Below are 12,379 nucleotides of genomic sequence, written 5' to 3'. Positions count from 1 at the left end.
AACTCTTGCATCCTCTGATGAATACACAAGTAGCGTGCCATGATTCACCAGTGAAGGCTGCTGATGTTTAAAGCACTGTTATTGAGCCGCGCACAAGCCCTCACTTGTCCAAGTAGCTGATGCAGAGTGATGCATGGCGTTTCCGCCATTAGAACTGTTACCAAGCAATTTTCTGGTAAGTTGGCACCTACTGGTACAGCAGAGTGTGAGAAATGAGGGAAATTTCCTCCTGTGGCTCTTGAGGTGAATGGTGAAACATGATAAGAAGTGACTGTATCAAGATCTTCCGAGCAACTTCATAACTACACAATCAGTAGCACTTAAAACACAGTGCATGCAGGTGAGAGTCTAATATGGAGGTGTTATCATCAGGTGTTAGAGCACAGGGTCTCAAAAAGACACCCAGCCTGTTTAGTCAGCTCAGTGCATGTAGATGGAGGAAGAAGAGCCCCACAGACCGGGTTAGTACACATTTTTTAATAACATGGCACAATTTACATAACACAAGTTTAAATGAGGAGCATGCTGAAGATTCAGTCGCTTCATTTTTTTTTCTCATTTTTGTACATGATCTAGAAAGACTTCATTTTTTTCCCCTGTACATGGTAAACAGCAAAAAAAGTTTTCTCATTTAACAATCTTTTTGCAATACGCATCAAACTAACCACTATGGCTCCGGTGGACATTTTTATGTTGGATTAAAAAACACTGCACGACATGATATCACAGAGTTTGAAGCGCACAACTAAACCTTCAGTGGACTACTAAAATAGATCTCTGCTCGTTAGAAACAAACTGTCCATAGGTTAGACTTGCTTTTTTTGTCTTTTGATTTTGTAGGTACAACAACTTAGGAAAGCACTTTAATACACTGTTTGACCAACAGAACCTATTTCCAAAACATGTACTTTACACTCCTTCAATAGGGCAGATGTGCTGTCATGGTGTTACTGTGCTGCATTCTCCCCAGAACAAGACTGCTGCTGACTGACTGAGCAAAGGAAGAATAATCATCTTCACATTTGTGCTGCTGGCTTTTTACTTTGAATCTACCATCAACTGTTTCTAGGATTGTCACCACATTTTATCATGTTTGAGAAAATAGTTTTCAAAACACATGTTTTGTTTTTTTGTTGAATCCAGATTCTAGCCCTGCGTGGATCAGTTAAAGCTTATATCCGTTTGCGTGGACCTGGAGTGTCCAGTCTGAGTTGTGGAGAGAATACAGCTGTTTGTCCTTTACTGGTACTGTCAGTCAGTAGTGGTGAGAAGGCCAGCTTTCAGAAAGGGAGCCCAGACATTTGTTGCATAGTTGAATATGGGGTCTCTGGTACAATGCTAATCAGCTGCGTCAACCGAAAAACAGAAAAGAAACAGCAAAAGCACATTCTGAATCACCGCTGTAATACTCCTCTATTTACATGTGTTCAAAGTAAAGCTTTCAAAACACCCTTTTGCATATTTGTACCATGATTTTTAATCCATACAGAGCGAGCACAGCGACTGTACACATTATCTACACATTTGCTGTCTGTCAGTGCTAAAGTACCTGTACATTCCAAAACTGTTCATTCTGACTCCACGTCACTGCGCTGTACAAGAGAAAGAATGAGCACAAAAAGCTGGAGCCAACTGCAAAACAAATCTTTGAAAAATCAATGTTTTGTTCCATGATTATTGTCTCTGTGTCATTTTATACAAAAACAATTCATTGCGTGGGCACGTCTCTGCCCACATAAGTTATTCACAGCTATGTTACAGTCTTGCTTTGCCCAAAGCTAAGTGCTTGGTGTGAGTTCAGTGTTAGTGAGGCACAGGGCAGCAGGAGCACCGAGTCTGCTGAGGCTCAGCTCACCGCGCCTCGATGTCTTTGTGGGGCGGTCTGTCTCTGATATCTGTTGCCAGGGGAGTAGTCCGTCTGGGTGAGCCTGGCCGGGGACCCAGTGTGGGGATGAGTGGGGGCGGGGCGCTCAGAGAGGCGGTGGGTGGCGTTTTGTTAAGGATACCATTCTGATGGGCTGCGGCAGCGGCAGCAGCTGCCGCCGCTGCAGCTGTGGGGCTGACCCTGGAGTAGTGCATGCCTGGGAGTCCAGGAGCCATGAGGCCCTGGGCGGGGTGGGGGAGGTGTCCATCAAGGGCTGGATGGTGCATTCCGGGGTGGAGGCGCCCATGCTCATAGTCCTCTCTTAGCATGTTGAGGCGGTCACGTTCCTCCAGCTGGGCACGTTCCTGTTCCCTCCGGTGCTCCAGGGCCAGAGGGTGAGGGTGGTCACGGTTAAAGTCATGAGGCTCACGGTCCCTGTAGGAGCGCTCGGCCTCGTAGAGGCGCGGTGCTGCCAGCCTGTGCAGAGGATCGTTTCTCAGCAGCAGGTCCCTGGCCAGAGGGTCCCTTCTGTGAATGTCCAGGCCCCTGTAGGGGTCTCTCATTGGGTCCCAGTGGAAGGCAGGGTAAGGGAACCTGTCAGCTCCTGGGATAGGGCTGATACCCATGAAGGGCGCCACCACTCGAGTTCTCTCCAGGCTGCTGATGCTGTTGATGGGGTGGACACCAGGCATGCCCATGGGCACAGGCATGGAGGAGGGAGGATGGAGGTTTGGCGTGTGGCGTGGGGAGGGTGCCTGTGTTGGGTGCTCACTCTGCCTCTCTATGGCTCCGTCCTGATCCTCCTTCCGCTCCTCCTTCACTTTCACCTCGTTATTTTTCTTCTGGTGCTCGTACGGCAGCTCTATCTTCTTCTCCAGGACCTCCCTGCTTAGCCCGCTGTTAGGGCGTTCCAGGCTGGTCTGCCGCACGTAGGGTGATGCCGTCCCCCTGTTGGACACCTTGTCCTCTGACACTCTGCCGTCGTGGATGATGGGTGTGTCCTTGTCGCTGTGCTGGTTGTCTTTGAGCTTGTGTTCATCTGTGCCATTGTCTTTCCAGGAGTCTGAGTGCTCCCTCTCCCTGTCTTTGGCCTTGTTCTCCTTGTCCCTCTGAGGCTCTCCAGAGGCCGGGGGCAGGTGGTTCCTGTGGTGCTCTGGAGGTCGGCTGTGGCCAAGGAGGCTGATGGGGTTGACGGGGACAGGGGATGGATGGCTTGAATGACGCTTTTCTACAGAATCTCTGAAAGAAAAAAAGAGAAAAGTCCCTTCATCAGTACCCGTAACTGAGGATCTTTAAAATTTTATTCCAAATTGAAAGGATAAGCTTAAATATGTTAAAAGTATACAATTGCATAACATCAGAACAAAAAAAGATAAAAAGATAACAAGTCTGATATGTATCCAAGGCCCCGTTATTCTACGCATCTTCTTACACTGATGTAACACCAACCTGTCCTTGTCGTCTTTACTGACTGACGGGTCTCGTTTGTCGGAGTCTCGGTCCCTCTCGTGTGAGCTGGCCGAGGTGCTCCTCTCGGACTCTCCGGGTTTCAGCCAGGGTGGCGGCGTAGGGAAGGAAGGCGGTGTACGGTGCAGGCGGTTCCACGGCTCCTGGTGGCCTCCGTTACCGCCGCTGTTGAAGTGCTGCTGTGCGTTGGGGCCATCTTTATGACCGAACACTGAGTTGGCCGCTGCTAGGGATTCAACACGCGGAAAAACACAGTAGGACGCAAGTTAAATGCGTATCTCGACTACTTGACTGGTGTATAACTGCATTTAACTTCTGTTCTCTTGATGTTCTTACACAGCAGCAATTGCATCATTCATGAAGTTAAAACTCACTTAGTGCTGGATTTCCAAGTCCCCCGAATGCCGATGAACTGAGGGATCCCAGTCCTCCAAATGACGTAGGCCGACTGAAAGGTTCTGGAGGGAGGGACACAACACGTTACCTTGCATTCACTCGCATCCTTATATTCCAGTTTCTGATCAGAAACTGAGCAGAAGTAAACTGAAGAACCCTCTTACCTAAGTGAGATGCTGGGGTGAGGAAGTTTCCAGGATGGTGGGGTGGGTGACCGAAAGGTCCTGCTGATGGGTGTGTGGGACCTGAGGAGGGAGAGAAATAAGTGTCACAGAAACATCCACGAATCATTTACTGCAATACTACTAAGCGGGATTGTTCTTAACTCATGGTCCACTAATGAACTTTATCTTAAACTTATAACTTGAGTCCAATCAACAAATCATCCGGGCCTCGAGGAGGAAGAACACGCACGTGGCATGGAAATGTCAGATATGTGTTTGAGGTAGATTAGAAAGTGCTGTGTCCCATTTTTTGTCCATTATAGAGCACTAACAAGCTTATTGTTCAACTGTAAAATGCCTCTCTCAGTACATATCTTTATATGTAATTGAAGGGATTCCAAATTATTGTTTAGCAGTCTGGCACAGGAATGAAAATTATTGTAGGGGATGGCCTTTCACTTAGTTCTAAAATGAGTCACCTCAGGTTGAAAGTCCAACACTTTGTTTGATGACCAAATACCTGCTAAACTAATAAAATTCCCATCAGCCTCAATTGTACATTGTTTAATGCTCATGGACAATTGCTAAACTAAGATGGTAAACATGATAGTGTTATAGCATTTGAAGTACTGCTGAGACTAAACACAGCCTCATTAGCTCTGGCTTGCTAAGCCCTGTAAAACTGGCAAGCACTGATGTCGGCCTCAAAATTCTGGTTTCGGTTCAGTTTTACATTCATTGTTCTTTCATGGGGAGATGGGAGAAATGGAACCAAGCATGTGTCTTCAACTGAGCAAATATCCTCCACTGACATAGACCATGAAGGAAACCTACTAAGTTGACCTTTCGTTAAAATGTCTATTGTCCAGTTATGTCTTTTATTTTGTATATGTCTAAGTATTCAGCAAGTATTCAGAGCTCATACTGACATTCACACTAGAAAATCCTCTTGGTGTTACTGTCTTGGTTCGGTAACAATAATCTAAGCAGACATCAGTTGACTCTGAGCAGCAGGAATTGATGGACTGCTGCTGTATGTCAGAGGGTACTGTGGTTAACCATCAATCAATCTTGCTGCCCGGAGATCTGACACACACTCACCTGCAGCGGAGAAGAGTGTGGAGGGCCGTGCCAAGTCGCTGGGGTGATGGATGGCGCCAAAGAGGCTGGGGCCCGGAGGTCGACTCAGGAACTCCGGCTTGAGGCCAAAGTCTAACTTGTGAGGGTCGACCTGCATCTGCTGCTGGAAGACGCCATACCGACAGAGAGAAACACATGTAAAACCACTTTACACAACACACCACTGGGTATTATATTTTATTTATGTAAATAATAGAGGTATAATTTTTAAGTAAACTAAAAAATGTCAGTATTGGTATTGAGTATCTTTTTTGTAATACAGTATTGTATGGAAGTTTAAAAATTCTGGCATTATGACAACCTAATGTCTCAATATTAATATCTACAGAAGAGAAAAAAGGGCGATGTCCAGAATCCATACTACACACTTATCCTGTGATCCTTTCAGTCTGCGGTGTGTTTACACCGGAAAAGTTGCTAAATAAAAACTAAAAAAACAGCCGGTATGCATACTAAAAGAACAGATCTAAATGTGACGTCAATGTGCCCTATACCCCCAAGATGCTTTGTACAAAGGAAATGGATACATTTCTCACAGCTGAAAATTGAAGCTAGATGTAGAGAAAGAGCTCAGAAAACAAAACATAACTTATTTAGTGACTTAATGTTTGTTATCTTCAACAGGTCCTTCTTAAGTTGCAGCGTGATTGCCTTTGCATAGACAAGCCTAATCATTTTATGTATACTAATATAAATATAGAGTATAGTATGGAAATACGACACTGTGCCGGGTAGTGAACATGTGCATACTCTGTGTTAATTCTTCGGCACAAAGCAGAGAGAGGAGTCAGATGAGTCCTCACCTTTACTTTCTGTTGGTGATGGTATATCTGCCAGGCGATATGGACATGCATGGCGCACCACTTCCCTGGCTTCTGTAGGAACAGGACGAAAACACGGTGTCACAACTTAACTCTTTAACAATAATGACATCAAAGCTATTACCGCTACTAGTTCACTGTTTGAAGGATAACTGTGTGGAATTTTTACATTTGTAAATGAAAGCTCTGGTATATCCACACTGACACAATAATATGGAAGTGAAGAAGGGCAAACAAATGTGGACGCGTCACATCACCTAAAGTCTTCGGGGTCTTTACACCCATATCAAAAACTATATTTAACTTCAGTATATCATTTTCAGATGACTTAACTGCAAACAAATGAGATTAGTGTATGCTGCGTTCATGTTATTATTCAAGATAAGCTCTACGATGGTGATTTAGCATGTTGCAGAGGCGTCATAATTACAGCTGAGATGTTAATGGTCTTGTCTGAGGCTGGAAAGACTTTCTGAGCAGAGCACGTCTCTGTCTGAGCAAAGTCTGACAATAAAACTTCTACACACAGAGGCTGCACTGCTCTCCAACCTGAGCTTTGTTGTGATATAAAATAATGACACTCTGCCTCAGAGTGCAGCACTCATTTAATTAAAAGATGCTATCCACTCCATTAGCAAAAAACCCTTTATGACATCATGGTTATTATGTTTGTGTGGTGGGAGGTGTATGTGTGTGTGCGAGCAGGAGACAGATGCTGCAGGGAGCGGGTACTCACCCTGAGAATGGGCCGAAATGGATCCGTTAGCTGCAGGAGGGAGAGAGGACATAAAAAAGGTTGAGTTATTTTGCTGTCAATCAAATTACCTCTAATTAGTCTCTGCATGTGACATTCATTATGAAGCAAATTAAAAATGTAATAATTTCCCTTTTAAAATTAAGCATTTCAGGAGTAATTAACAAATGGGTGTTAAACAGGGTTCCTCCTGTGTGACCGTCTACATACGGACAATTACTGGCGAATATGGCAGGAGAGACGAAGACAATAACACGCAAAAACTAACTGCATATGGAATCTTGACAAAGACTTAATTTAGTTTTAAAACCCTCCATCTGATGACTCAAAGGCTTATGCAACATCCACATAGGGTCTAAAGGTTACCTCTATCTCCTCTAGTGTTAGCTGTTACTGTGTGTGTGTGTTCGCTCTCACCCTTGGGTCCTTCTGTAAGAATGTGTGTGGGACGGCTCCAGGTCTCGTGGACACATCGAGTGGATTAGAGGTCTAGAGAGCACCAGACACAGATCGAAACAACGTTCTCTGTAAATAACTCCAGTGTTCACTTTGTCCATGTGTGTTGAAGAGTGTGGGTGTGTGGTGTTGTCTCTGCGTGTCTTACCTTGGGCTGAAAGGCGCCCTGCAATGAGCCGAAGGGCCCAGTGGGGGGGATGACGGGGGGAAGGCCAGACATGGCCGGTGGGTAGGAGTGGAAGAGCTGAGGAGGAGAAGAGGAAGAGTAGGAGTGAGGATGGTTTAGCCTAAATGCAGGCCAGTGGCTTCATAAGACAGTGGAGATGGAACAAACAGGTTACAGTGACGTGTTGGTGAAACCCCAACATTCATTCAATCTTTTTCCATGTCCCTAGACTGCTTAGACAGGAAATTGCCTCTATGTTTCAGAAACTGCGAGTTAATAAAATATTTTACTGCTCGTCCCCAGCGGATTAAATAAGGAAAAATACCCCTTTGATATGAAAAAAAGAATGTTGTAATACAAGCAAAACACATGTTAACCAAACAAGTGCTCAGGGCTTCCTGTAGAGAAACAGATATGATATCAGCTACTCAGTGTAATTGTTCTTGTCAATCATACTTGTGGTGGTAGAGGCTGTTTTTCATGTTTGTGAACTTGCACGCTTGCACTGCTTTAATCATGGCTGGTGCAACAGAATTATTAAACACTTTGGTTGAAAGGATGAGTTATTAGAGGCACTTGAGGATATGCTGTGAGGTTTTTAAACGCAACTTATGCTTCCTCATGCACCATGTTTTGAGACGTTGGTGTGTTTTAGAGAGAGGAAATGGCTTCAGGGTGTTTGCTGCTACCATAATAACAACAAGGAAATACTAAGAATTAGAAATGAGTCACGGAAAAACAAGCTAGCAACATCCTGCAACATCTATTACAAATACATGATTTTTCTCATATCCCTCCTTGCAGAAGTAGAAAAAGCAGACTTCGAAGCGAGCAGGGTCCAATTTTTTAAATAAGACCCCTTTAGTGAGTAATAATCATGAGCAAGCCACTGCTGTTAGCAGACAAACACAAATGAAGAGCAGTGAGTAAGACAGAGATATAGTGTTCCTCTGGCAATAACACAGGCTCCTCTTTCTATGTTAATTTTCTATGCGCAACAATTTCACCGTTACATGCACGCACAATAAATCTTCTGCTCCGAGATTTAAGAATCCAGCGCTGTTTCATTTATCATAACATTTGCTGGGGCTGAAGGGTGAAATGGTACAGCTAGGAGCTTACAGTATCCATTAAGAAGCAGATGAGCGATTGCATGAAATCTCACACACACACACGCAAACACATCCACACACACAGAGCTATAACAACAAACTCGCATGGGCTGGGTGGAATAATGGGCAAGTAACAAAGGGCTCTGCAGGCAGATAGTACGCAGGTCGGGAAACTCACACTGTGTCTGTAGAAGGGGTCAACTTTTGTTGGGTATTTTTCAAACTGTAGGAGAAACGAAACAGAGCTAAGTACAAAGAAAACATAATAACCTGCACATATACACTAGAACAGGGCTGAGATTAGCCTTTCAGGGTCACTGCAGGCCAACACAGCATGCATCACAAACTGTATAGGATTAACAACATGATTACAGATTGAGATTTTGATTCAAGATCTAAAATGAGGACCCAGACTCAAAAGATCAACCACTTCCTAAACCAGACTGGTTTTCATCCTCCCCTTTTCGCGATCATCTGAAGACCTTGTAAACTAGCGTGGGTTCTGTGTCTCATTTGGTCTCCTTTTAGTGGTGCAGCGCCGGCTCAGGGCGAACATTTCCCCAGTCAAGACTAAACACTGCAGCCATAAAGAGCCTTTTTATGGCCTCATTAGCTGTCAGAGGCCTCGCCATGCTGCCTTTGAGGTATCATCAGAGCCAAGTGAACTCTCTATGGGCCAGGCAGTTATGTGTGTGTGTGTGTGTGTGCGCATGTTTGTGTGAGTTTAACTCTAGCCACCCATTGCCTGTGGTCTCCCCCAACAAACAGCGGGGCTCTTAATGCCAAGCATTCGCCAGTAATGAAAACCCCCAAATGGGACCAAATGATGTCATTAAATTCAGAATGAATTAAGTGTATTATGTTCTGAGAGCTGGCTCTGAACTTAACATGCTTTGGGCAAGTTATTGCCAATTTAGAAATAACGGGCGACTCAAGTCTGGAGTCCTACAGCATGCCAGAGAAAACACTAGAAAGGCTTTCTGCGAGAATAAAGGCATCATTGTGGCGTGGACGGACACACATGGTCATCATTGAAAGGCCGCTACAGAAACCCACAAGTCCCTACAGCGTGCTGCTAACACACAAGTCCAACTGTGTAAAATCTTCACTCTCACAACCACAAGGTGAAAACACTCTCGGTGCCAATGCCCACCCACTCTTTTGCACATGTAAAACTCATTATTAGAAGACATAAAAACAGTTTCGCTGTGGTGTATTTTTCCCTCAATCACTCCCTCCACCCCCTCTATCCCAACACAGTTGCGTTTACTTATCCTCACATTTCTGGCAGGGGTACGCACCATGGTCGGTGCTGGGGTGGGCATGATGGCGTGGGGGAAGGGCGTGAAGGTGTGCTGGTGAGTGTGCTGGTGGGTGTGTTGGTGCTGATGCTGGTGCTGATGCTGGTGCTGGTGGAACTCAGTGCGCAGGTAGGGCGGAGGGCCAAGCGAGGCGCCGCGGTCGGCGCTCTGGGAGGCCAGGAAACGGGTGTTGAGCTCCTGGCGCAGAAGGTCTTGTTCTGGAGAAGAGCGAGAGAGAAGGGAGGATTAGGACCGGGTTTGGTAATGAAAGGACGCTGGCTATCAAGTGTTCACAGGCATTTCCACTTGTCAGACTCTGAATATACAATTAAGTATTCCACATGTTGCTGGACGCCCCTCAAAGACTCCTTGAGTGCTCTGGACTCCAACATGAGCGCAAAGTCATAAAAAAGAAACAACCAGGAAATGGCTGTGATTATCGGCATGTCATTTTAAATTTATAGTGAGCCTTGTGGTGATTAGGGCTGTCTGACTGCTGGAACTGTCAAATGCTGTGATTTGATACACTACAGCCCCCGTGAGACAACAACATCTGTTGTTCTAATAACCTCTGCGCAGCCAGGAAGAATGGATTTCAAGAAATCGCTGGCTTTTCTTCTAAATCCAACAAAAACCTGCCTTGAGAGATTACATCTCCTCCAGAGTAACCTTATCCTTCCTATTCCATAGTGACTCACCACAATGTTTTCTGCATTCATTTCAAGCTTTATTGGGCTGGGAGTGTGGGTGGAATTTTCTCTTCATAAAAATTTCATTAGTATCTTTTGAACAAAATCCAGCTTGCTCCATTCTGTATTGACCAAATTGATTTCTTGCACATGAACACTATCCGGGTGAAAATGGAGGTTCTGGGAACGTCGCTAAAGGCGGGCCCTCCTCCTCTTCCCACACTGACCCTGACATTTAGCTCGACACCACTATGCGGAAATGTGCACGGGGTCTGTAATGGCTTTTGTAATGTGGCCTGACTTGCTGGTGGATATTACTGGTGTGTGGAGAGTCGATCAATCAGAGCATGACAGACAGAGTGTGAACTCTAACTGTCCGCACGCCTATAAACACACAATGCCCCAGCATGGAGAACATGTGGATTATGTTGGACTCTGTTGTTTGTTTCTTTATATAATCACCCGGGCAACATTCTGTCTGTGTCTGTGTCTTAAATGCTTTCAAATTAAATTCTGCTCTGAAATGATTCCTCTTGTACTTCTCTTATGTCTGGTGGCAATCTGATGCAAAAACTGGCTAAGTTGAGAGTTTTTTGTTTTCTATCAGCCGAATGTCCAATCCTCTGCCACACCAGCTGGGGGCGATGTGCGGATGTTTATAAACAGCTGTGATGTTTACCTGAGTAGGCACTCCCAGCAGCAGGATGTCCGGGTACTGGCAGGGTGCTAGACGTAAGTGGTGGTGGTGGAGGCAAGGCCGCTGGAGGAGCGAACATATTGGGGTGATGTGGGTGCGGCGAGGACTGCAAGGCAGGCGGGAAGCTGTGGGGGGTGTTCTGGTTGGCGGCCAAGGGCAGGGGGAAGGTGGAGGCTGCTGCTGCGGCCGCTGCAGGAGGAGGTGGGTGGTGGGGGAGGTGCAAGGAGGCAGCAGGGGGCCCGTGGGGCTTGGTGCCTGGGGTGCTGCTCCTGCTGCTGCTGTAAAGAGAAAGAGAAGAGAGAGATGGAGACAGGAGGCAGGTTAAGCCAGGCGTGATCAGTCAAAATTAACACTTGTTCCTCCACATCCCCTCATCTCCATCTGCTCCGACATTCAATTCCCAGCACAGCGTTTTCACACCTCAACTGTCCTCCATTTACAAACGCCTCCCTGCCTCTCTCTTGTGCTTCACAGAATCCAGGGCAAACATGATCCGTGAAAAACACCACATTCACAACACCCTCGGATGCAAATAAACCACCGCTGGCAAGCATAACAGAGCGAGCATCTGTCTTTGAACAGCTTCTGTTAAGGCACTTCCTCTAGAGCCAGGTAGTGAACATGTGCATCGGAAATGGGATGAGAGGGAGAGAGGGTGTGTGTGCATGTGTAAGCAAACAGTCTTTTGTAGTGTGTGTGGGTTTTCCCCGGGGGCAGTCACAGAGCTTGCGTCTCCACAGCTCCACACACTAAGCCTAAAAGCTCATTTGCAGCGCCCGCATTCGCTGTGGGCCCCGGCCGTGATTATTCATAGTGGGTGCCAGGCCCTGTTGGCGCACTGGCAGACTGGCAGGGCTGGCACAGTGAGAGGGAGGCGAAGCCAAGTCCTGAGAGCCTGCGAGGCAGAGCTGTTGTTGGGACTGAGTGGGTTCTGAAGGAGCTATCCTGGAGTCTTAAATTAATGGAGAGAGCCTCACAGGCCTCAGTGCTTCTCAACAGATACAGGAAACAACAGATTAGACTTAGTCCTGCTCCAGCTCTATTCTTGTTTTTTTTAATAATATGAGAAATGACTGTGATCATATTGTATCTGAACACAGAAGGTGCAGTTCCACCGATGATTCTTTACTACTTGAGGTGGAAATATTTAATTTCTTTCAAAGAAGAACAACTTTGAGCCTGTTTTCCTCCAGTTCCCATGCACAAATATCCTCCGATTCATTGAATAAAAAACAGTATGGGACTGATTCAAGGGTGCACTAAGCTTTGGCAAATACAACCAGTTTAACTCATGAGGGCTGGGATCTGTATGGAGCCCTGATGACAATGTGGGTGGCTCATACATTAGAGAC

The 12,379-nt window shown here is 45.9% G+C and overlaps 1 protein-coding gene across 12 annotated transcripts in view; it reads right to left on the bottom strand.

Annotated features, from left to right (window-relative positions):
- Positions 1 to 457: 457 nt before the first annotated feature.
- auts2a (activator of transcription and developmental regulator AUTS2 a) overlaps positions 458 to 12,379 on the bottom strand; it is a 320,581-nt gene continuing 308,659 nt past the window's right edge. For 7 of the 12 annotated variants that reach the window (XM_030438008.1, XM_030438009.1, XM_030438007.1 and 4 more), the window contains 12 exons: positions 11,010 to 11,305; positions 9,621 to 9,859; positions 8,519 to 8,563; positions 7,211 to 7,306; positions 7,024 to 7,095; positions 6,589 to 6,618; positions 5,835 to 5,906; positions 4,993 to 5,134; positions 3,892 to 3,972; positions 3,706 to 3,789; positions 3,314 to 3,566; positions 458 to 3,103 (listed from right to left, as the gene is read on the bottom strand). In XM_030438008.1, the coding sequence (XP_030293868.1) occupies positions 1,852 to 3,103; positions 3,314 to 3,566; positions 3,706 to 3,789; positions 3,892 to 3,972; positions 4,993 to 5,134; positions 5,835 to 5,906; positions 6,589 to 6,618; positions 7,024 to 7,095; positions 7,211 to 7,306; positions 8,519 to 8,563; positions 9,621 to 9,859; positions 11,010 to 11,305 (2,662 nt within the window). In that variant the 3' untranslated portion in view covers positions 458 to 1,851. The remainder of the gene's footprint in view (positions 3,104 to 3,313; positions 3,567 to 3,705; positions 3,790 to 3,891; positions 3,973 to 4,992; positions 5,135 to 5,834; positions 5,907 to 6,588; positions 6,619 to 7,023; positions 7,096 to 7,210; positions 7,307 to 8,518; positions 8,564 to 9,620; positions 9,860 to 11,009; positions 11,306 to 12,379) is intronic. The other 5 variants (XM_030438014.1, XM_030438013.1, XM_030438015.1 and 2 more) reach the window with 5 other exon arrangements.

This window comes from Sparus aurata, chromosome 13 (assembly GCF_900880675.1).
Source record: "Sparus aurata chromosome 13, fSpaAur1.1, whole genome shotgun sequence".
Classification (NCBI taxonomy): domain Eukaryota; kingdom Metazoa; phylum Chordata; class Actinopteri; order Spariformes; family Sparidae; genus Sparus; species Sparus aurata.
The sequence above is the reverse complement of the archived record's forward strand: the minus strand, read 5'-3'. Positions and strand labels throughout refer to the sequence as shown.